The following is a 25,065-nucleotide window of genomic DNA, read 5'->3' on the forward strand; positions in this document are numbered from 1 at the left end:
TTCAGTAAAACATTTGATACTTGGTAGGTGGAGTATATCAAAAGTTCACACCCTAAGTTATCTGACCCGGTATTGCATCTCTGGAATTTATCCTACCTGTGTATCTCATTCAACCGATATAGATACATTCATAAAGCCTTTATTCTAAAGAGAAATTGTAACTAGATCAGCGCCAGGAACTTCTGACTGCAACTTGCAGGAATTTATACTGTATTATTCTTAGCAGTTCCTTACCTAACCTAAAACTATACAACAGAACCCTCATTACCCACCAAAAATGATGGTATGGAGATCAGAAACTACATACTACAGTATAACCCAGGCAGTAGTACATATAAGCTATGAATAAGAAAACTAGTATTACTCCTTGAGAGGCAGAGGCAGAGTCTTGAGCACATCTCTCAGAGCGTGATGGATGTTTTCACATTTGTGGTCAGACATCAAATTTCCAGATAACAATATCCTCTGGAAATTCTCCCCTGCGTCGCCTCTCCACAGTGTGTATGACTCATCTTCGTTGCCATTTATATTCTCGACATCCCTCTGGAGGTAATACAGTGTCCCAGGGAGGAAGAGATCCTCAGGCACATATACATCTTCTTCACTCTCCGGGTTCAAAACTTGTGTCGAGCTCTGAAGACGGGGTGGATCTTTCACATCTGACAAGAGGAAGAGGCATGCCAGATTCAGTAAAATATTAAGCCTAATAGATGCCCCTTATATACATTCAATCATCTTGGACAGTTGGACTTACCGGAGCTAGCTGATGCTGTTACAACTTTCGCGTAATCAGCAAGTTTGTGTGCTACATCTTGAATGGACGAAACAACAAGCTTAGCATTAGTCACAATATCCACTATATGCTTCAAGTCTTCCTTCTCCATAACACTTGCCCTACAAAACAGCATGATTCAAATTTATGTATGCAAATCAATTTAACAAGAGTGTTTAACATGATTTCGCTTATAGTACAGAACTAAAAGCTCTACGTAGAGCATAAGCAAGATCATATTCAGGTCTAAGTCATTTAGAGAGGAAACACAGTTGGTTATCCATAGGAAGTTGATTCACCATAGTAAGAAGAACAATCATGACTCATGAGATTCCTTCTGCACAAGCTACCTGAAGAAAAAGTCCTGACACTCAATCTAAAATAGTTTTTCATTTACTGACAATCCAATCTCAATACTAACCAATCTGTTTTAAGTATCTCACTTCGTAATCTTGCCAGTGAAGCTGCACTTAACCTAGGAACTATATCATCCTGCAAGAAGACAGATAAAGACACAGCAATTACAAAGCCTAGACAGGGAAGAGACCGCAACATGAATTCCAATCCATTGGAAGCTCGAATCTAACCTGCAGTACAACAGTAGAGACATAGCTTGCGCAACTCTCAGCAATTTCTCTTGACACGCAAGGTGGGATTCCAAACCCGACAGCTGAAATAATGTCAGGACTAAATCCAAGCTCCTCCTTTGATTTCTTCCTTAGCATTATAGCAAGCAAGGCAGCTGAAGCTCCTCCAAGGGAGTGACCTACCAATCGCAACTTGTAGTCCTGCTTTGAACCAGATTAGAGAAGAAAATAACCAGAGGAAAAGCATGAAGAGGATATGCCTAAAATACACATTCCCACCTTGTGCTGCTCTAAACATCTTCTGATTATGCTCAACTCATGGCGAAGGTACCATCGAGCAGCCTCATATGTTCCAAAGTGTGTTGAGAAGCCTTTAGGTGATACCTTCTTGTCGCTTAGAGCAATCAAATCGGTAACAAGATCATAAACTGTATGAGTTCCACGAATTCCAAGGATGACCAATTTAGCACGTGGATCAATGCCAATGTAATATCCAGGTCTCAAAATGCTAGAATCTTTCACGAACTTTAAAATATTCCTCTTCCTAAGCATGCTATGCCGTGCAAGCCCATCTGCGTTGCCCTTATAGCAACCTCTTGCAAGTTCAAGGTGATAAATTAATTCTTTAACCTAGAAAAGGGGAGGAGGAAACTTCGAATTAGATGTCATAATCTTTTGGGAAAAATTTCAGCCATCATCACCAGCCAATAGATTGCGTCGAACTATTTCTGTTTTTCTCCAGGAAAATGATTGATCAGACAATCTTGTTGGTTAAGTAATATCTCCAAATTTTGATCAATATGAAGAGATGCCCGCCGGACATACCTTCTTATTTGATGATATCTGCACACCCTTGAAGGCTTCAGCATTCTTTGCAGAAGCTTGGCTAAGGTAAATGAGGTATAGACCGACGGTAAGGTCACTGAGGCTCCAGTCCTTTATGCTTACCTTACTGCGCTGGAGGTCACTGAGGATCTCACTAAAAGTTCGGGTGCTTGCAGGGATGTTGTCCCCTCCACAAGTAGCTGCATTCACATCGTACAATTTAGCTTCTTATTTCTAACACATAATTAAAGATGTAAGATATGAAACAAGGCTTTGACGAAGAATTACTCTATTGATATGTGGCTTGTAATATATGAAAACACAACTATTAGTAGGTACTTTTGTAACGAATCTAGCGATACCAGTTTCATGTCATATAAACCACATCTTAACATGGTAATTCACTAATTTCTTGGTCAAAGCCTTGTTTTAACGAAACTTCCAAATGATATGGAACAGAGAGAGTGTTTCAGTTGTGTAATTCAAGAAAGCTGGTTGGAGGACCTCATTGCAAAAGGTCCCTTAATTTGTCAGCTATGACTTCCATTACCAAAGGACTTTGTGATTTTGGAGCTAACCATTTCTATGTATAAGATACTTATGTCTTCCAAAGCATGTAACTAGAATAGATATGTTGCCAAATGATGGTTTTTGTCCAGGAAAGATTCAGCTCTGTGGAAACACATGTTATTAGCAACGGCGATGCAAGATGCTGATTAGTCCTAAATACTAAGCCTTGCGTTCAATCGATGTATGAATGTCTGTACTAAAACAATAAGAAGAAGCAGGAAGAGTAGTAAGGAAAGTAGAGGGAGGAGAATTTTTTTACAAGTGAAAGGCTTCCAATTGTACTGCTTGTAGAGCTGCAGGGCGGGCTCGAGGGCTTTGGTGAGCCAGGCGACGTCGGGCCTCCAGGTCCCCCACGGGACGCCGGCGCCCTCGTCGTCGTCTTCTTCAGTGCCCTCCCTCTTACCGCTTAGCTCTCTCTTGATCTTGGCACTCGCCACCGCCGCCTCTGGATTGGTCTTGGTAGGCGTGGGCCCGCCGAAGAGGAAGCGGGTGAGCGCGGGAGGGAGGGCGGAGCGGTGGTGGGTAATGAGTAGGCGGGCGCGGGAGAGGAGGTGCTTCGCCATGGACGGGGTTGGGTTCCTTCCTTGGGGGCGGTGGGCGGGAGAGGAAGAAGAGGAGGGAGGGTTCTCGGCGACTCTGAGTCTCTGATGGCGAAGAGGAGCACGGACTGGGCGGAACGAATCCTAGCCGTTCATCGCGGGAACGGAAGGTTAAAACATTTCCAGCCTTGAAAAGGAAAAAAAAAACGCCAGCTAGAGCAGTAAGACAATTCTTTTGCGAGATTGCCTCTGCTCTGTAATAATTGTACAATATCAAACAAAACTGGTTGGTAACTAAAAAAAACTGATTGGCGATTGCAATTGAAAAAAAAAATAGATGAAGCAAGGTTGCAAAGCGAAGGAGGAAATATGAATTCGACTATTTGAGATTGAGGCAACACTAGCCAGAACAAAATGGTTTCGTAAGTATAAATGGTCCTATGGTCCTTCACTAATGCGTCATCGCGCCATGTTTGTTTGTGGCTCCCAGAGGAAAACAGGAGCAAATTAAGCCAACTCCTTGAACTTAACTCACCAACTCAAGCTCCCCAGATCCACTTTCTAATTAGTGCCAAACCAGCACCCACCTGTCAGTCACTCGTCAACGAGCTACACCTACCATCATCCCTTTCCCCTTCCTTCGATCCTTCCATCGGAATTGAATCAAGCAGCAGAGCAGAGCAGAACGGAGCTGTAGCTTAGCTAGACTAGATCGATAGTTTCGGCAAGCAAGCAGCCCATCCCTTCCCTTCCCATGGCGGCGCAGGTGCGCGTGCTCGAGCAGACCCGCGTGGCTCCGCCGCCGTCCACCCCGTCCGCCATCCTCCCAATCACCTTCTTCGACGCCGCCTGGCTCTTCACCGGCCCCGTCGAGCGCCTCTTCTTCTACCGCCACCCGGACCCGGCCTCCGCCCTCCCGCTCCTCACCTCCTCCCTCCCCCACGCGCTCCGCCGCTTCTACCCGCTCGCCGGCAACCTCAATCCCAGCAAGGAGCCGTTCAACTACACCTACTCCCGTGGCGACGACGCCCTCACCTTCGTCGTCGCCGAGTCCCGGACCCCGGGCGATTTCGACCGCCTGGTCGGGACGGGCCCCAGGGACCTGCGCGAGATGCACCCGCTCGTGCCGCGGCTGCCCCCGCCGCGGGAGGACGGGGCGTTCGCGCTCGCGGCGGTGCAGGTTACCGTCTTCCCCGGCCGCGGCCTCTGCCTCGGCGTCTCCGTCCACCATGCCGCCTGCGACGACGCCTCCGCAACGCTCTTCGTCCGGACCTGGGCCGCCGCGTGCCGCCTCGGCGCTAGCAGCCTCGATGATTCGCGGGAATCAGCGCCACCACCGCCGGTGCTCGACCGCTCCCTCGTCGCCGACCCCGACGACCTGCTCGGCAAGACGCTCGCCGGGATGAAGCAGCTCGCGTCCAACAACTCACCGCCGCCCCCTCCCCCACCGACACCTCTGGAGACCGAGATGCCGGTGCTCGCGTCCTTCTCGCTGACGCGCGACCAGATCGCCAGAATCAAGGACGCGGCGGCTGCTGCTGCGGCAGCACAGGGGGCGCAGCAGCACCTGTCGTCGTTCGTGGCGGCGTCGGCCCTGGCCTGGGTTTCCCTCCTCAAGTCCCGATCATCCGTGCCCGGCGCGGAAGAAGAAGGAACCGCGGCGCGCAGCAGCCACATGCTCTTCTCCGCCGAGTGCCGGTCCAGGCTGACGCCGCCGCTCCCCGCCGAATACTTCGGCAACTGCCTGAGACCCTGCTTCGTGGAGGCCCCCACGGAGGACCTGCTGCTGCTCCCGTCGAGCGCCGGCGTGGCGGCGGCGGCGTTGGCCATCGGGACTGCGGTAAGGGAGATGGAGCGCGGGGTCCTGGAAGGCGCGGAGGGGTGGCTGGGGAAGGTCATGTCCGTGCTGCCGATGCGGCCCGTGTCGGTGGCCGGGTCGCCGAGGTACGGCGTGTACGAGACGGATTTCGGGTGGGGGGAGCCGGTGAGGGTGGAGTTGGTGTCCATCGAGAAGACGCCCGGGACGGTGTCGCTGGCGGAGAGCCCCGACGGGGACGGCGGCGTGGAGGTCGGCGTCGTGCTGCCGCCGCACGCCATGGAAGCCTTCGCTTCTTGCTTCCGCATCTGATCTGATAGCTTCGGGCATCCCCTGTTCTGTTTTTCGGTGCGTGTGGCGCGTGTGTTCCTGTGAAGTTACCCGTTCCATATTTGAAACACTCAGCGCGAGTTTGGAAATTCGCTAGATTTTCGTCCAGTTTAAGTGCAAATTTGAAGTTGGTCATGACTTCGTGTGGTGGCGCAAAAGCGTCTGTGAAGTCAGCAAACTGTCACTGTAAGTCTCACAGCCAATCTAACCGACGACAACAACAAAACCGGCAGTTTATTCATTCCAAGTTTGCAACCACAACAATTCACGAATCAAAGAAAACAAACAACGCGGGCGCAAAACGCGTAAACGAACGGGTAATTAACATCGATCCATGCAGGACGTAGGTACGTGATGAACAATCAACTCAAACTTAATAAATCCGCGATCAGTAAGGGCGGCCGTCGCCGTCGTTGCCCGGCGGGAAGTATTCGCAGACGAGCAGCGTGTCGCCGGAGCCGCACACGATCATGCCGCACCCGAGCTGCGTCGTGTTGCGCCACACCACCTGCCTGTACCTCCCGCACCCAGACCCTACCGCAGACCCTGCCGGCCCGGACCCGGCGCCGCAGGAGTTGCTGCCGTAGTCGTACCGCAGCCGGCCCTCGTCCACCCACTGGTTCACCAACGCCGCCCCGCTCCACTGGCGCCGCCCTTTGCCCACGGCGATGTTCTCGCCGAAGTAGAACAGCGGCGACCGGCGCGGCGCGCAGTCCGACCGGCGGGACCGGGCGTAGGCCTTGGCGTACCCCGCGATGCCGTCGCTCCACGTCAGCGGGCCCACCCCGACCGCCCGGCGCGCCGCGTTGTGCGCCGCCAGGATGTCGGCCACGGTGGCCGCCGCGCGGGCCTTGCGGCCGTCGGCGTCGCCGGTGCTGGCGGCTGCCGGCGTGCACGGTGGAGCCACTAGCAGTGCAAGAAGCAGGAGCAAGATGCTGAGTGCCGTCCGAGTGTTGGTCATTTGAGAAATCTTGGTTTGTTTTGAGATCGAGGAAGGGCACGCGATGCGTGTACGGATTGGATTGAGATCATTTTGGTCATTTGGTGTGATTTATATAGGGGAGCTGATCGAGCCCCTCGTGCACAATATCCCTTCAAATCTTCAATCTGATTAGCTGTTTGGTTTCTTCAAGCGCTCGCATGGCGGCTATGCATGCATGGCATATTGGCATGGTTTGTTTGTGTGTAGCAGCTGGCCGTGCCATCTTGGCATACAACCAAGGCACCTGTTGGGAGAATCTTTCACAATGTTTATACAAGATAAATGGTCGAGTTTATATATTTTCTGTTGTTGAGTGTCGTCTCTTATGTTGCTGGTTTTGGGGAATTGAAGATATGGTGTTTACAGACCCGCTGGGATCCTGTCAAAACGCAGAGAGCAAAGATTAAGGAAGAAGCAAGGGGCGTTCCTTGCCGCCCATACGGCCTTGTCAGTTATCTCATGCTGAGATGAAGCAAAAGATTCCCAACAAACGATGTGTTCTCCTCCTTATTTTGTGGATTGTATACGCTGCAGACCAAATTTGACTAGTCAAGTCTTGACGTGTTTTCGAGGCTCGTTGGCATGAATTCAAGCTTCAAAAAATCGTCCAAGCTCATTACGATGAACGATGGAGAGGAGGATAAGGCTCTTTGACACAGTACATGGACTTCCCTCTGATCTGCCCGGGCCGGCCCGGTTGATGAAGTTTCGGTTTTGTAAGAACCTGCCTGGTTGATTATACCTCCCATACAAATATCCCCGTTACTGTTCCATTTGAGCCCATTACAGCTCCATTTGAGTCCAGCACAACAAATAGGAGATTCGTTATTCTACATGATGTTTCTCCAAGCCAGATTTTTAAAGTACGTAATGTTAAAAGAGATTTTGGTGAACTCATTCGGTGCAATTTAATATGGTATCGTAGCAAGAGATTTTGAGTTCATATTACGTCCAACGCAATATTTAAAAAAAAATGCGGCCCCACAAAGAACGTCATAATAGGTCCAAAGGGACGTAGGGTGAGTGTTAAAATATTGTCTAGTGTTTTTTCATCAGTTCAAATTTTTTGGTTGAGATTGCTAGTGGATGCAATTCATGATATCAGAGCCAAGAGATCCCGAACTAAATTGCAGCCTAATCACCTAATACTGCACTCAGAAGGACATTCTTGATTTTTCACATTAGTAACTAAAACTAAATCAGAATTGGGCTACCCCTCTCTCTCTTGTGATTTAGGTCGCCGCCAGTGACACCCGAGCGCTAAGCCACCGCAGTGGCCTCCCGGCGTGCTTCCAGTTTGAGCCACTGCTGTCAGCCACCACTGAGTACTCCGGCAAAGGAGAAGAGGAAGAAACTGGTATGTTCTTTTTTCATGTGTTTATCCTTCCTTGTTGGTGCTCCGTTTTTATGAGATGATACTCTTTCTTACTAAATTGGAGTATCCACTAATATGTATCCTTAGATCAAAGAAAACGAACGGTTCAAGTTAATTTTGGGTACCATTAAAATGCTAAAATTATTCTGCTTGACTGTACTAAAAATATATTTTATGCGACTCATATTATCAGATTTATTTTGTATAGTTTTTCGAAAGCGAAATAATCAGAAGCCGACTAGCTTCCCTTCTCCCTTCTTCCAAGGAAAAAGAATTCCCACGGCAGTTCGGGCTTGGGTACACATCCCACCCGCGATTCCACCGGCGTTCCCGTCGCCGGTTCGTAGTGGGAGCCGGAGCTCTTCGGGGCTTCGGGGAACGGAAGGTGCCCATGGCCATGGGTGCTCCTAGGGGGATTCTCAATTCTCAACGTTGCGCACGCTCGAGTCTCTCTCAGTTGAGCTGCAGCACGAGTCTGCAAAAAAGATGAAGGCGACAGTACTGGAGAGTGCCAGACAGCTAGAGCGAGTGGGCACCCCACGCCCACCGCTCGGTTCCTTCGTCATCATCTTTATCTCCTCCACCGTTTCATCCATCTTTCGTTTCCATCTGTCAATGGGCGAGAAGCCCAGCTCGAATCGTACCCCGTTCTCCATCCATGTGCAAGAAGTCCAGCTCTACAGACGCGCTGCCCTCCGCCGCTTCTCGCCGCTCCTCCGCCGCCAACCTCACCTCCTCCTCATCAGCTCGCACGGCCTCCTCCACCTTCTCAGCCACCGGACCCCGAAACACCGCCGCCGCCGCCAACATCTCCTCCTCCTCCACCACCGCCGCCGCTTCCTCCTCCTCCAGGTCCAGCGGCCGCTCCAGCCTGGCCGCGGCCCGCGCCTCGCTCCCGGACCCGCCCGTCCTCTACTCCTTCCAGGAGCTCGCCGCCGCCACCAACAGCTTCCTCGCCAAGCGCGCCTCCGACTCTTCCGACTCCGCCTACCCTTACTGGCGCTGCGTCCTCCGCGCCCGCCACGCGGCGCTCTTCCAGCTCCGCTCCTCCCCTGGCCTCACCAAGGCCGCCGCGTCCGCCGCGCTCGCCCGGGTCGCCAGGTACCACCACACCGGCCTCGCGCCCCTCCTCGGCGCCTGCCTCGCCGGCCCCCACGTCTACCTCGCCTACGAGCTCCCCGACCCCTCCGCCGCCACGCTCGCCGCCTGCCTGCAGCCCCGCAAGAACCGAAACAACGCCGCCGGGTTCACCGTCCTCCGCACCTGGCTCTCCCGCGTCCAGATCGCCGCCGACGTGGCCCAGGGCCTCGACTACGTCCACACCCACGCCGCCCAGATCCACGGCCGCGTCTCCCCCTCCGCCGTCCTCGTCTCCGACCCCGGCCTCCGCGCGCGCCTCACCCACTTCGGCGCCTCCCAATTCGCCGCCGCGGAATCCGATTCCTCAGCCGACGCGCCGTCGAAGGAGGCGGACGTGTACGCGTTCGGGGTGCTGCTGCTGGGGCTGCTGTCCGGGGAGGCGGCGGCGGCGAGGCACCGGTTCGACGGGGCCACCGGGGAGTTCGTGCGGGTGACGGTGGTGGAGACGGCGGCGGAGGCGGCCAGGAGCGGGCGGGTGAGGGGATGGGTCGACAGGCGGCTCGGGGACTCGTTCCCCGTGGCGGCCGCGGAGAGGCTGGTGGAGGTCGGGATCCGGTGCGCGGCGGCCGAGGCGGCGGACCGGCCGGACATGTCGTGGGCGGCAGGGAAGGTGTCCAAGGCGTACGTGGAGTCCATTGCGTGGGAACACAGCCTCCGGCCGCCAACCAACTCGGAGTTCTCCGTCTCGCTGGCGCCGCGCTGACCGTTCCTTCGATTTTTCTTTTTCTTTTTCGGTTTCGGTTCTTCTTCTCGATTGATCGGGACTGAACTGAGCTGATCGAGTTGGGCTGCTTGAGTGAGCAACCACCAATCTCTCTCGTCATCACTCATCAACATCACATCAATCCTTCCGGAGTGTGATCGGTGGGGATTTTTAGGAACTGAACTAGAATAGAGTTGGCCAGTTAATTAACAGAAAACCATACCGAGCGTACTGAACTTCCATCTCAACATGGCAAGTAGGAGCGTTTTTCTTTCTGAACCTAACTTCCAGTAGATTGATGAAATCTGAGAACAAGCGAGGGACAAACAAATCTTTTCTTTCACACAACAACATATTGTACCAGTCAGAATTGTTGGCCGGCCGGGTGGAGCTTCATAAATAGGAGGACTACCTAATTAATCCGATGGAATGGAAAAAAGAAACTAAAACTGAACTAGGAGTACTACCTCTTATTCATCTGGAAAACTCTGAATTTCAACTGAACACTGTACAGAGCCACATTATTAAAGAGCCAAGCTCGGCTAGTCAGCTGAATGCCTGAATGCATGCAGTGCTTTCACTTTCATCGATTTATCTTAAGCGCTGACGTCTAGCCATCGCGGCGACGGGCGAGCCAATGTTTGTTTCTGATATGTGTGCCGTGTTATGTTTTGTACCTTCCATTTTTCTACCGCTACAGCAGTTATGCATGAAAGCCGTGCCGCGGGAGCAGCACGAGACACACTTTGGTACTGCTGCATGCTTAACAGGTTAAGCCGGCGTAAAACCTTTTTAGAGGAAAGCCTTTAATTTACCCGCAAAAAAAAGGAAAGCCTTTAATGTATGCCCGGCTTTACAAATAAACCTTAAACGGCCAAGGTTCAGATGCAGTAAGTATTCGAGACGAAAACACTAGTGTACACATTTTCTTTCGAGCAGTGCATTGCTTCTTTGCTTGGGCTTGCAGAATATGCACAGTACTGTGTGTCTGCACTTGCATTGCATCAACTTGTAGTGTGCGTTCGGTTTAGTCCACCAACTTAGAAAACTCTAATTCAGAACCTTAAACTTGAATCTTTTGTTTAACCTTAGTCCAAATGACGCAATTTGGTGAGCCCATCACAGGTGGGGCCCGGTGAGGACGATTATAGGCCATTAATGTCCTATATATTTTCAAAGAAAAACACATTAGTTTTTTAGTTCACAAACAAAATCTAAAACGCCGTCTATTTCAGAACATCACTTTTTCTTTATGCGGACCAAGAAATGAAATGTAATGAAATTTTACATGTTCATAGACCATAGTGTATTTCCATGTGTGTGTTTTTAAGCTTACACCTTTTTATAAATAAAAAGATCACTGGTGGTCGAGAGCCAATCACTTCCTCCTCTTAATTTGCTCCAAAAGAGCCATACCAAAATCGAGTTGTCCACTAGCGTGTTCTATTAATTTCCTTTCTGTTTCACTGTATCTGTCATTGGCCTTGGAAAACCAGATTCAGATAGCTATCTATTGAGAGGGATGGAAAAACAGTAGATATAGTAATTGCAATGTATCTACTTTCGCCGCATATTATTTTTTGTTCGAGCCACTGGGAAGGAACGTTGCCTTTTTTCAATTAAGAAGAAATTAGAAAGTTGTTTACAAATAGCGAGTTGTGTTGGGGATATTAACATGCCGAAAACCCTTGCCATATATGGTGCATCTCAGCTAATTAAGTTTAGCATGTGCTGTACGTCAGGCCAAACGTGATGGACCTTAATTTGGTTGATACTTCTCCAAAGCCTCGTGGGCGACCTCGATGTAGGCAAGTCTCTGGCCAGTGAGGACTTTTCTGTTATGCTTCTTCCGGACATTCCACGTGACTTGGTTCCGCTGAACTGAAATAAATTATGTTTGAGAAGCAACCATTGGTAAATGACTTGTCGTACCTCAGTAACTCAGTTTACCAGAGATCAAACCTGGAGATTAAAAATGATGTTATGCGTGTGTGCGCACTACGTGTATGTGGTGGTACGAAGAGTGTATCTCTAAAATGTAACCGGTCTTTCTAAAATAATGGTTTTACTGTCAACAGTAAAACAGAGGGGGTGCAAATATATTTGTGGTGCAGTAAAGGCTAGAGCGAGTGAACATGCAAGTAAAAGCATGGATAGGATTGGGTTGATTCTCGTAGGCAAGTTGCTGCTACAAGTTAAGCTGGTCGAGTGGAACGGCCAACGACGGAGATGGATCCAGCAGCAACTTGTACTAGCTCGATCAACAATTATCACAGATATTTTGTGCTCGCGCGGCAGCTCAAATTTAATTCAGGTCTACCTATATCTCGATCGAGTTTAATTATAGCATGGGATGTTACTATACTGCTGCTATTTGCACTGTTCGTGGTCAAACGGAGATTGAATCAAATGGCCGCCCGGTCCGGTTGGCTGGGTGCACTGGAAGCTGCAAGGATCGTTCGATCGTATAAAAAGAAAACGGAAACCCTTTCCGTGCTGATGATGTGATGCATATGGACCGATTAAGCGGCGCGGGCGTGGGCGCTGACGCGACCTCGTCAATAGTACTCCAGTATAATATGAGTATGAACGTAACACTGCTTTATACTGACTCTTTATATATGCACTGTGTATGATGCCTGTATGATCGCTGATCAATATGAATCCAGGTTACAATAACAGAGAGACCGGGCGGTGTGATGGGGGTGGGGGGGACTCGTTCGACGAGTTGTCTGGGTATAACCTGGCCTTCCCCGAGGACTGAAACAAATTACTCCTAATTAACCAGAATTGTACTTAGGGCCAGATCCACGAGACAATCCACTTACAGGTCGTTCGGCACCCATCGTAGCCACAGGAATTCAATCTCAAATTCCATGTAACCACACTATAACTAGTCTTAATTCCTCTCTAAAAGCTATCATTTCTCTAGAATTGTCTCTCACTCTTCAATTCCATGTGGTAGACAAACATGATTTTTCAACCCGGAATTCAAATTAAACCAAATGAAATCCTATCAAAAATTGGATTTCATTTCATTTTGATCAAATGAAATGAATTCTTGGTTGCCAAACGAGCTGTTATATCCCAACACGTCGCTATTTAAGCGCGGCAGTCGGATCTTGAACTTGAGACCTCTTGCTTCTGATATCATAAAGAGTTTCATGTGTGAAGAAGTTCACTCAAAAACTCAAGTTGATGGAGAAAGTAGGACAATCCACATATACTTCTCCGACACTCAGATCGAAATGCGGAGCCGATGGAGTTGGACCGAATGACTCTGCTTTGTGGATCTGAAAAGTCGAGTGGATATGTCTATATGTCATTTTTGTGGAGCAAAAAAAAACTAGATTAGGACATGGAACACACGCAGAGTTCAGAAAAATAACGTGCCGACACCACCCTTAACACCATTTAACCACGAATCTATCGATCCATGCATCCATCCTCGTCATCGTTGATGACTGTACGTCCTTCTTCGTCCCCCTCCACCCTCTGCCTATCGCCGCATGATCACCGAGAACACCGTTACCGGCGCACGACCCGTTCAAGGCGGTGGCACAAATCTCGATGAGGGCGCCGAAATGGCGAGGATGAGGCCGATAATTAATAATGTGCTGAGGGGTAGGTCATATGGGTTTCAGAGAGGTGTTTGGAGACGAGGGCGATAATACTACATCGACGAATGCAGGATTTTTTTTCTTTATTTTGGAAGAGAGGAGGGGGAACAAGTAAAGGAATCATACAAATTTTGTTGTTCTTTTTTTTTCATATACTCTCATGTTCCTTAAAGTAGGGCGTATGTTGTTTGACCGAGCTTTTGACAATCATTACTCCATTAACGTATGATTTATGTGATACAATACAAATCATAACCATAAACAAGTTTTTTTAATACGGATGCAATGGTATCAATTTTATTTTACCAATTTTATTTCACAAAAATATATATTAATAGACTAATTCTTAATCAAATACTCGATCGGTCAAAGAAAACAAAATTACCCTATTTTCCGGAACGGGGGGATATTGCATGCAAAATGCTTGCTCCATCATTCGCACTATGCCCATCCAGGCCGAACAGATCGCGTGCTCCGAATTTTGAAACAAGGATCCTGGATTTGAGAGCCCGGTGCTAGATTTTGGCATTTTGGGGAACAGGGAGGGCTTCCGAACGGCACCTTCCTAAGTTACCATACACGGTACTAGCAGTACTCCGGCCTGCATTCGTTGGAAAGTTGGAATTTTCCGCCAACATGTACTTGGAGTATTTATCCGGCTAGATCATCATGCACACAAGCAGCGAGATACAGAGAGATAATTAAGGTGCGTGCGCGTGGTGGCCACATGCAGGCCACAACATGTAGCACCCACGTAGCACAGTACTAACTCCGGCCAGATTTCCTCAAAAGAAGAAACTCCGGCCAGATGCGGGGGCCGGGAAAAGTAGCTTGTGCTCCTCAACTCGGTAAAGGCGTAAAATTCCATCTTTGTCACTTCAAAATGCGCGGTCTTTCTTTCTTGTATCTCGACTCGCTCGATATATCTAAGCTGTGGAGTATATATGCCTGGACATATAGTTCCTTAAATCACATACTTACATAATATAGAGTACAGACAAACATACATAGCTGTCGGGGTGTTTTGCTTTGCAGCGGGGCCAGGCCGGCAGACGGGAAAGCTGGAAAACTCATCATCGATCGATCGATGCTAACTCTGCTACGAACTATTTGCAATTCGCTCTCAATCAAGGCAGGGCAGGAGAGGGAGGCAATCAATCATTGGGAGTAGCTTGCATAGCAATGAGGGAACAAGATTGCCGGCGCCGCCGTGCCCGTGCCACTGCCGGTGGTGATTATCGATTGATCATCGCCGCCATGAAAGTGGCACTGGTAGTAGTAATTGGTATTACCCATGGAGGAGGAGGAGTAAGGGTCGTCGGACACCCGGAGGAGCTCCTCCAGGTAGTCCGCGCCCAAGTCCTCCAGCTCCACAACTCCAGCCTCTGCCGCCGCTGCCGACGCCGCCATCGTCGTCTTCATCTCCGGCTGCTGCTGCTGCTGCTGTGTTGTCTGACTCTGAGGCATCATCTTGGACGCCGTGATCGCCTTCTTCTTGTTGGGCGAGCGCTTGCGGATGGAGTGGCGCCGCTTGAGCGCGAGCACGGGGGAACCCCCGACGGCGTCGGCGCCGAGGGCCAGCGTCCGGAGCGACTCCTGGACGCGGTCGACGGGGTAGTTGAGCACGGCGGCGGCGCCGCGCACGGAGAAGGCGGCCTGGTCGTACGCCATGGCCGCCGCCTCGGGCGTGTTGAAGGTGCCCAGCCACACCCGGGCGCCCTTCCGGGTCGAGTCCCGGATCTCCGCCGCGAACTTTCCCCACGGCCGCTTCCGCACCCCGATCAGCCCCTTCACCGGCTGCTGCTGCTGTTGAGCGCGCCGCTTCGTGGGGCTTGCGGCAGCAGTGGTTGTTGGAGCCGCCATGGCGTGCTGGTGGTGGTGGTGGTGGCCGGCGTCGGAGGAAGCAGAGGAGGAGTGATAGGAGGAAGTGGAGGTGGAAGCCGAGGAGGAAGAAGAGGCGTCCATGTCCATGTCGAGGTAGTCCATGTCGGCCAGGAGGGACAGCGTGTTGAGGAGGTGCATGTCGTCGGTGTCACTCATGTCGAACGCCGACGACGGCGAGGACGACGCGCCGTAGTGGTAAGTGGCGGCCATGGCGGCTGCATCTGCCGGCGGATTCAGAAGATGCTCCATGAATCTTCCACCGGCTACGGCTAATGCTGGCTCTGGTTTTGGCTGGGATTGACTGATCGAGAGAATCGGAGGAGGAAGAAGGTTCCGGTGGGTTCCGAGGGAAGAAGGCCGGATGGCAGGCAGGAGGCTTAACTGTTTACCGGCGAGGCATTTCGCCCAGCTTTTATAAGCAACCAGTTCCATCGGATTTGAGTATTTGACTAGTCTAATCCCGAAAACCTCGAATGGCGACCCCACCGCATCCAAGGACGCCTCCCAAAATCTGTTTGTTTTGTTTCACGGAAGCGGAGTGAGGGGAAGTTGGTTGGCTGATAAGAGTAACGGACGCACGTGACAGAGACCCCCCCTGCTGACATAGGGCGGCGGGATACGACAAACGACCGTGACGTCACGCGCCAATCATCCTCTGCGCCACACTACACTCACTGGATCACCTTCGGACATGGACACGCGCCGGCACCTCCTACACCGGCCGTGCGCAGAAGATCCCTGGCGGAAACATGGGAAAGGTCGGACGGCCCAGCTATGGATATCTTTTTGCGGAATTTCCTTCTTTCCTTAAATAAGTTTTTTTTTGTCCTATAGAAGTAATCCGGGATATATAAATGCGGTGACGACGGAGGCAACAGCTCTATCGCGGAAGCATGCATGCGCGCGCGGGGCCCGGCCCACGGTTTGGAGTCTGGCGGCAGATAAATAACCTCAACATGTAAAATAGGAGTGCTTTGTTTACCTTCTTTACACCGAAATGTAATCGGCGAACGGATCGGGCTGAGGTAACTCTTACCCGTAAACAAATCCGTCGCTGATTGCTGCCTAGATTCTCCCTGCTGCCCACCTCACACTTGATTAAGATACGTGTATACGGAGTCTGTGCATGCATGTAACAGCAGCCCGCTGCTAAACATCTCCGGCCTCTGGTCCATATACGTCCGGTGCGGTGTGTGCGCTTTTCGGTTTACATCCCATCTACTCTCTCCGTTTCATTTCTATTACATGTATCTAGACATTTATTATGAATAGATACATTCATATTTGGTCAAATGTGATTCACTTAATGTCATATGGGACGGAAAGAGTAAAAATTAAGATCCTGTATATACGCTCGGTGTCTGTTTTGGGTGATCAAAATCAATCAGGCCAATTTTGTTCGTCATGACAAATTAAAAAATTGAATCTTATTTAGAAATGTTAGCAATACTTTGGTTTTAATAGGGTTGGCTTGGCCTCAGACCAAAGAATGCATTCTAAGATTTAGAGAAGTCGTGGGATGGTAGCAACAGGCGTGATGCAGACCGTAAGAGACGATTTAACATCGGTTTGTCCAATCCGTTTATTTTCTGCCTAGTGTGGCGGACCATCATTGTCGCTCTTTCAACCTTCCGCACCGTCTCCCCTGCACTAGTGTCCCAATTATATTTGGAAACTTAACAAATCTTTAAGGGCACAAATTAAATTTATGTTGGTGTATATATATCCGTTGTATATTGGTCGACCAAAGGCACTGTCGTATCGATAATAGTTTTTGGTAAATGAAAAATATCTAAGTTTTCTTTGCAGGCTATATCTATCTCACTATTCACTCAATTTTTATTTGGTACGGCCACTTTAGTGAGTGGAGGTGCAGGATCCTATGGCTACTGGTTAAGCCGGTTGGAGATACATAATAGCTCGATCGAGACTTGTTTACCTAGTTCGGGTGGCATAGTAGCAGGGGTTATGTGGCACACAGAGTTGTATCGGATGCCATATTTGCTTGTCCTTTTTGTAATGGCATCATACTCTTAATTTCAGATGTCAGGAGGCCCTTCCTCCTTTTTGAAAAAAAAAATACACTCTAAGATTTTAAAGTAGATAAACATTCGAAGAAAACACACTAAAAATGATGCCACTAAATTTGTAACTTCAAATATTGTGTGAGCTGTTGTATTGCATAAAAAAACACTTTTTTGTGTGCAAATTTGATAGATTTGATCGACATTAGAAAATATAGGCTATCAAAATATCTAATATCCAATCATCGACCTAACATTCTGTTTTGCATATATACATCGGTGGTTGGGGTGCAAGTGTATCATTGTGAGCAAAGACATATATTAGTTCTAGCTTGTAGAGTAATTACTGTGTCCTAATGTTGCATAACCATATTGCATTATATATACACATCAACTTGCAATTATTATTATACGGCTACCTATCCAGGGTCACTGAACTCAACTGCCAAAAAGGTGGAGTATATGCAAGAGAGGGCCGAGGCAACCAATTCCCAAATATAATACTCCTGCACCTCCCAAGTTGACAATAGCAACAACTTAATTTGCTGCCAGCTAGTAATCGGTCGAGGGACCAACCGGTTGCCTTTTGGGTGTTCACTAACTTTTCAGGCTATAGTACCTGATGTGGACTGGCACTCAAGAAAAACACTAGCCCCCTTTAAAATACCAAGCGCTAAAAGTTTGGAGCGATATTTTAATCACGTAAACTATGCTCTATCCAAGTACTATATTACTCCTACTTGGAACGATAATGAGCTGTCTAATGTAGCCATACCAAAAAGAAATAGTAGTGGACAACACACCCAATTATATAGAGCTAGCCTTTTGTATTCAAATGATTTTCGGTGTTTTGAAAACTTGAGGAAATTTTCATAGATGATGTGAGGCGGCCTGCTGGTTAAACGATCCATATATCGGACAGTACATGTGGAGTATAAACTACAGAAAATTTGCTATATATATGCGGACAATACAATGTTGATGTAATCGATGATGAGTAATTGAGTGTGTCCTCATCGATCGATCACTCTCTGTGTGCTACTTCCAGGAAGCAGCAGCAGCAGCAGGTAGCATCAGGGAGAGGTGATGCTTGCTTGCATCTGCAATGAAAGCAAGGCTAGGTACTTGCCGCGGGCTGCCGCAGTTCGTAGTCGCTGACATTAAAGAGGCCAGAAATTAAGGAAGGTGGAGTGCTGCTTCGCACGCGCGGCCGGGGAGAGCAGCCATGCAGCATATGCATGCACATACCCGATAGACGATCTACCTGCTGATCGATCCTCTTCGAGTTATTACTCATCAGAAGAGACCATCGACGATGCTGACGGTGCCGGGGAAAATGGGAGCCACACAGCTAGCCTGTCAGTCAGTGAGTCAGTGAGTCAGTGACGTTTATAGGCAGCAGCACCTCACTGTCGAATGTCTATGCATCTATCGTCCAAAACAAGGAAAAACAATGATATGTGGGGAGAAGAAAATGGATGCATGTACATATATGCAGATACCAGGTGCAGTGCACTTATTTGTCCGACAACGACCTGCCGGTGGTTTATGTTCTTAACGGTGTATCTGTGCCTTGAACCTTTGACCTAACCTAGCTAGCTAATAATGTGTAGCCAGTGAAAAGTCATCCCCCCCCCTTTTTTTTTTGTAGAAAATGATTCTGCAAGTTTCCAAAGAAACTCGGTACCATGCATGGACCAAAAACACTTTCCCCTGGGCAGAGAATTAAGTTCATAATTCAGTAAAATTGAAGATACATAAGACAATTTATCGCTAACAATTTTGCTGTTTTGGTTTTATTAAAAGATCACATGTTTAAGTTATGTACAATATAGTAACTAGGCTATATGATATACGACCGGTGACAGATGTCATATGTGAAAACAAATTAAATACTTGTTAACGTGTCAGAATATCCTTAAGAACAGATTTCGCACATGCAGAAAATGTTCCGGTGCATAATTTTGTGAGAAAACATGTATTTTGGGAACTGTTAGGGAAAAATACATGTTTGATGTTTTTTTATAAGAGCAACTTTTTTGCTGCAAAATTTTCTTGTTTAAATAAAAATGTTCTCATGAAAATTTGTAGGTGGAAAATTACTCAAATATTAAGATTTCAAATTAACACATATGTAGCAATGTTTACGAGGAAAGATGGCGGTAATTCAAAACCTCGGTGGGTTGTGTGTGCATCCCATATAGCGACCCTTTCAAATTGTAAAATTAAGTAATGGAAAAATCATGAGCACATGTCAATTTTTTTTTTCAAAACTATGTGCCGTCTGAGAAAGAAAAATATAAATGAAATAGTATATACAAAAAGAGACATAATTGAATAGTATAATTTTACATATCTACTCCCGGCGTTCCTAAATTCTTGTCGTGGTTTTAGTGCAAATTTGAACTAAAACCATGACTGTAATTTAGGAACAGAGGGAGTATATCTTTTTCATTTACCTTGCACAACAAGTCACACTCCCTCTATCCAAATATACAAGAGTAAATTTCACAAGAACCACGTTTCTTGGGGCTAGTGTTTCATCAGGCCACAGTTAATAGTCTCAGAGAACCACAGTTTTATCTCACAAAACCCAAATCGATCGGGTCGTAGATTAGTCATTTGATATCATTTTTTACAGATGGTACCCACTTGTCATATGTCACGTTGGAGGGCCGACCCGTTTGCCTTGGGTCTTAGACCGACTTTGCCGGAAGCCCCGGCTTTTCCGAGTGTTATTTTTTTGACACACGGAGGTCTTTACCGAGTGCCGAGGGCACTTGACAAAAATCGTTTTTCCGATAGTGAATGGACATAGCCAGCTAGGCTCGTTGACCATGAGGACGGTGATGCATCAAGAACAAGTCAAACACCAGATTGACCAAATACTAGATTGACCAGCTGCTGATTGAGAGCTGCCACAGTCGACGAGGAATAGTGTTGACGGCTCCCATAAATTTGTAAAGTTTCTGGTTCCATTTGTGGAATTATGTTCCGAACTCGCAAACTAGCTAGCTAGCAGCCCCTTTGTCTTCGATCTCTCAGTACCTCTGTACCTGTACTGTTGACAAGTCGTACACACACCAACAAGGAGAGCAAGGGTTTGAATAAAATCTGCCAAAAAGCCAACATAATATGAACATCATCTATTTCGTAATGCGTTAGCTAGAAAATGGGGCCTATTCCTGAAGAATACAAGGAGCAGGCATGGATAAAATAATCTAGAGTCTCTCTAAAGAGAAGAAAGAAAATAGGAAGGTTCGTGAATAGAACTCTAGTGGAGATGGCCTACGCTAGCTACATGGAGATGATGTTGCCCCCGGCCATTATATCGGGGCAAGAGACAGTGCAGGTGCGTGGCACCTGGCCTTGCCGGCCCCCGGCAGCATGCATCAAAACCCCGAAAAGACGAGATGAATTATTTTGCTAGTGGCCGGTCCATGAGACTGTAGCTCGACAGTGTCGATTCTTGTTCGGCTCACTGGAGTAGTAGTAGTAGTGTTGTTGTTTGTTTTCCTCGTGGTCTTTGTAGAATTTGGTCTTTCCATTGCAGCAGCTGCCACACTACGTACGTAAAGTATATTGTCGGATCTTTATGAAAAGCTCTTTCCTAACGCCTTCCTTCAATTCCTGAGTATCATTGCAGTTCTTCAGCCTTGATCTCGATTTTCAGTCAATATATCAATGCTCATGATCAGCTAATTCCCAAGTATAATGCCGCCGGCGGGTCATTTAGTTGATCAAACATTGATTTCCATCGATCTGCATGGTCAATTTGGTCCACGATTAATATTGAGCAGGTTCAAATCAATGTCAATGCAAGGAAGGAATCCGTTATGCCAATGATAAATTTTAGTCAAACGGAGATATATGCATGGATCAGGACCTCTTCTAAATTCCTGCTTTGCATGCCTGCCTGCGCTAGCTTAGATGTTGGTCATCAGATGCAGACTTTGAACCTGAGAAAATTCAATCTGAATATATTATATGCATGTCGTAGGTTGACCAACCTCTCTCTCGTATGCACGTATAGAGATTCAGCTCAAACTATAGCTTTCATTCTCACCCTTCTCAATCGAGCTAGCTTGTTATTCTTCTTGTTGTTGACAGCTCTTTCGCTTACGCTCCAGCCAGGAAGGTCACCTCTCCGATCAGCTAGGTAAACTCAAACTGTCGCCCAAAAGCTCAACTTGTATTATATTTGACTATCTTCTTATCCGTCTCATAAGTACACTTATTGACCCATAAAAAATGTATATAGTGCGCCATCAATCCAACGGATGCGGCAAGACGGAAGGTTCCTAATGAAGTTGACAGTGTGATTTATGTCTCGCATTCTCTTTATGCGTCTTTGTTTTATCGGCAATCTGTTTTATCTGCCAAAAACAGTTGGAATGATAACATACATGATGACGGTTTGATTTGCACAGACGGCATTATGACTTCTTTACACTTTTTGAAATATTTATATAATTTATTTTAATCCGTAGTAAACACAAAGGCAATAAGCTAGCCAATAGAAAGTAACTTTTAGTAGCTAGATTATTCTGTAAGTATTTTTAGGACTTTTTTTCTATATCTAAGTCGTCTGATTTTTAGTTAGAGATAAGCCGATTCCTCAACCATTGTATATGGTTTGCGCTTTAAGATTCGACGATGAAAAGATAGTGAAATGGTCTCCAGACACTAATTCCACAACTCATGTCGACTGAGGTTTAGGTCTTTTGTTTAAAAATCAGACATCTGAGACGTAGTCATACCATTGTTTTTAGGGTCAGTTTGGCATTGCTGAATTGTGCTGACTGAACTTATTTTGTAATCAGCTGAAAAACAAAAAATATTGATTAGCCAAACGAGAAAATAGGCACCACTAGTTGGAAAAGCTGAAAAATGCCAAACTCACCCTTAATGATTTGCAATGCTTTTAAGAAAGTTCGCAGTTGTCGGCCTGTTTAGTCGTCGTATGTATCTTTCGGCCTGATTTGTCATTCTCCTTCTGAATAGAATGCAGCCCTCTAGTGGGCTTTGTTGGGCATACTGGGCTGGGTCTTGCCCCAGTATTATTTAGCTTTCGTCTAGTTATGGAGTATATTTGTTCTGAAAACTTATACGGAGTGTACCGATACGGCTTTGTATATTTTTTGCGAGGCAGAGGCGAGGCGAGAGATAATTTCATGACTCGGAAAATCTAAACGTGAAAGTACGTGACAGAAAAACAGAGGATGAGAACGGAAAGTTGTACTTAGAGGAATTGCTCAGGCAGATGGTGCTGGCTGCGGCCAGACCAGAGGGCGACGGAAGGACGACTCGGAGCTCGTGGGGCTCAAATACACGCAGAGAGGTTAAACAACACCTCACGGAGACAGAACAGATAGACAATAGAGGTCGCTAGCTGAGGAGATTGGGCGGCCTGGGCGACAAAGCTTGGCCATATATACTACTCCATCGGGGAAAGACGAATGCAACGATGATGCTACAGGTGGGATCGGTTCCATTGGCTTTAATTGTTTTGTTTTGTTTCGCTTTGATATTTGGTTGTGGAACGTGGCGCTAATTTAAGGAGGAGCCTCACAGATGAGAGTTCCCCCACACAAAAATATGCATTTTTCTTCTTTTAAATAAAACTTCACAGAACCACGGCTTTCGGGACAGTCTTCTTACGGACCCCCAGTTTATGCTAACTTGCCAGGAAAACACACATTTTGAGTCTAATTGTCTCAAGTGGTCCAAAACAGATGGTTAAGCCCGTTTGACAAGTTTTGTTACATGTGGGTCCCACCTGTTAGGTGTCACCTCGGCCAAAATTCGACGACAGGCAGCCAGTTTTCGCAGTTGGGGTGAGAGTCAAGGGGAATAGAGGCGGGCATGACGAGCTAACGAGACGGATTTTAGCCGAAGGCACGTGACAGGTGGGGCCCACATGTAAGGAAACCTGTCAGACGGGTTCAACCCTCTGCTTCGGGCCACTTTTGAGACAGTTAGACTCAAAATGTGTGTTTTCTTGGACAAAATTAGCAAAAATTGTGGCTCCGTGAGAAAACCGTCCCGAAAATCGTGGTTTTTAAAGTAAGTTTATTGGTCCTCAACGACGTATTAAGTCACTACAATACAAGTAATTAACCGCCGGAAACAAAGAGAGAGTTTCAACAAGACAGATTTTTGTTTCCCCTAATCACTCGTGTATTAATTACCCCTAATCACTCGTGTATTAATTAAGTACACGTAGCCATCATGCAGACTGATGATGGAGAGTCCTCCTGGTTGACACCGACACACGGTGCGTGCATTGCGCGGCATGCGATGGGCTGACGTACGTGCCAACAACATCATGCACCCACCCCCGGCCCATATGCATGCTCTTTGGCCGAAAGTATATAGTATGTGACGACAATGCATACATACTGCTGAAGTTGTACTCACGCAAGTACGCATCCCATAGGATTAATCTGCTCCTCCCGTGGCATATCAAGTGACTCAAATTTTTCAACATATATATGTATCTATGTCTAAAAAACGTCCAGATATATGTAATATAAAGTCTAGCTGACGCAGAGGCTGAGCGTGAATTAACTAACCAAATCGCCGGCGACACCCAATCACTCATGTTAAGCAAAAGCTGCCCAGGGTAAACTAGGTTAATCTGGTCGTGTATTTTAATTTAAACCTAATAACCACGTTTTATACGAGGGATGGTGGTGCAGTATGCTTAGGTATATAGTTCGCCGATACATTCATGCACCGATCGATGGAGCTGACTGAAGGCGGCGCCAGTTTGGTAAACGTACTTATACTTGGGGAGAGCATCAATGTACGCACGGACGTGTACTAATCAAATTAAAAAGCCCCAAATACTCAGTACTAGGAGCAAGCTCGATCCATATATGCATGGATGCATGCATGGCTGCTCACACGTGCGAATATATGCATGCATCTCCGGCCCTCTACTATGCACGATCGAGCTAGGGGGTATGCATTCTCCTCTCTTTAATTAGTTATCTTAACTAAGACACTAAGTGACTTCTTCCAAGATGCACTGCCATTTTTTACCAGCTCGATCGTAAGCTAAGCTAATTAAGTTACCCAGCTAGGATTAAGACATCGATCGATCGAATTACGTACTTTGAATCTAAAGATATAAGTTTGGCCGGACTCCCGCGCGCGTGCGAGCAGCACAATATTGACTTGTACGTGTAGCGAGATCGAACATGTCCAAAGTAGAGAATTACTATCCTTGAATTAAGGCTTTAATTAATTTGTTACAACTAGTAAAAGGGCATGTGCGTTGCTATGTAGGTTTAACGGGAGTGCGGTTGACTGCATAGGCTTTCTGAAAGGAGTAAATTTCACAAAACAACACTTCTTACGTCTAGAGTTTCACAAAACCACGGTTGTTACTAATAGTCTCAAAAAACCACAACTATAGGGGCAGTTGTTCTCACACAACCCAAATCGTGGGTATTATGGCGTTTGATGGCATTTCTGACAAGTCAGGTCCACCTGTCAAACGCCACGTGGCCAACATAAACGAGCCGGGTTGGCCACGTGGCGTTTGACAGGTGGATGAAATCCCATGCCCCTTACATTTTGTCTTATTTTTACTTTCATAAATATCACAAAGAAAAAAGAACTAATGACGGTTGCATGTACTTACTAGTTTTAGTGAAACATATTTTTATTGTAGAAGTGATCAGGAAAAAAAAGATAAACACAAAAATGATGAATGTAGGACATTAATGCCATTTTTCCAAACGTTCACTAATACTCTTACTCAGCTCTAAAAAGAATTTGTTTTCAAACGAAAGAAGTACTAGCAAATGTTCACCTTTTATTTCAAAAAATAAAAATTAGAAAACTAGCTAAATAATGGCACATCCGAAACACATCCATGTAGACGTAGT

The 25,065-nt window shown here is 47.3% G+C and overlaps 5 protein-coding genes across 5 annotated transcripts; 2 read left to right on the plus strand and 3 right to left on the minus strand.

The window, feature by feature from the left end:
• Positions 1–127: 127 nt before the first annotated feature.
• On the minus strand, positions 128–3,349 carry LOC100830245. Its single transcript, XM_010240250.3, has 7 exons — positions 3,014–3,349; positions 2,185–2,384; positions 1,639–1,989; positions 1,360–1,560; positions 1,194–1,264; positions 755–894; positions 128–659 (listed from the first exon to the last, which is right to left on the minus strand). The coding sequence occupies exons 1-7, from the start codon at positions 3,315–3,317 to the stop codon at positions 361–363; spliced, it is 1,566 nt and encodes a 521-aa protein (XP_010238552.1). The 5' UTR covers positions 3,318–3,349; the 3' UTR covers positions 128–360.
• Positions 3,350–3,963: 614 nt separating this feature from the next.
• Positions 3,964–5,547, plus strand: LOC100830552 (coumaroyl-CoA:anthocyanidin 3-O-glucoside-6''-O-coumaroyltransferase 2). The gene has a single exon (XM_003576841.4). It carries the CDS (start codon positions 4,048–4,050, stop codon positions 5,419–5,421), a length of 1,374 nt encoding a protein of 457 aa, XP_003576889.1. The 5' UTR covers positions 3,964–4,047; the 3' UTR covers positions 5,422–5,547.
• A 97-nt stretch (positions 5,548–5,644) lies between these two features.
• LOC100830862 (pathogenesis-related protein 1) lies at positions 5,645–6,693 on the minus strand. The gene has a single exon (XM_003576842.4). It carries the CDS (start codon positions 6,398–6,400, stop codon positions 5,828–5,830), a length of 573 nt encoding a protein of 190 aa, XP_003576890.1. The 5' UTR covers positions 6,401–6,693; the 3' UTR covers positions 5,645–5,827.
• A 1,193-nt stretch (positions 6,694–7,886) lies between these two features.
• On the plus strand, positions 7,887–9,990 carry LOC100834663 (chitin elicitor receptor kinase 1). Its single transcript, XM_003578653.4, has one exon. The coding sequence runs from the start codon at positions 8,455–8,457 to the stop codon at positions 9,637–9,639; it is 1,185 nt and encodes a 394-aa protein (XP_003578701.1). The 5' UTR covers positions 7,887–8,454; the 3' UTR covers positions 9,640–9,990.
• Positions 9,991–14,182: 4,192 nt separating this feature from the next.
• On the minus strand, positions 14,183–16,025 carry LOC100831169 (ethylene-responsive transcription factor ERF037-like). The gene has a single exon (XM_014902499.2). The coding sequence runs from the start codon at positions 15,573–15,575 to the stop codon at positions 14,418–14,420; it is 1,158 nt and encodes a 385-aa protein (XP_014757985.1). The 5' UTR covers positions 15,576–16,025; the 3' UTR covers positions 14,183–14,417.
• Between the last annotated feature and the right edge of the window lie 9,040 nt (positions 16,026–25,065).

The sequence above is a fragment of the Brachypodium distachyon genome, chromosome 4 (assembly GCF_000005505.3).
Source record: "Brachypodium distachyon strain Bd21 chromosome 4, Brachypodium_distachyon_v3.0, whole genome shotgun sequence".
Taxonomy (NCBI): domain Eukaryota; kingdom Viridiplantae; phylum Streptophyta; class Magnoliopsida; order Poales; family Poaceae; genus Brachypodium; species Brachypodium distachyon.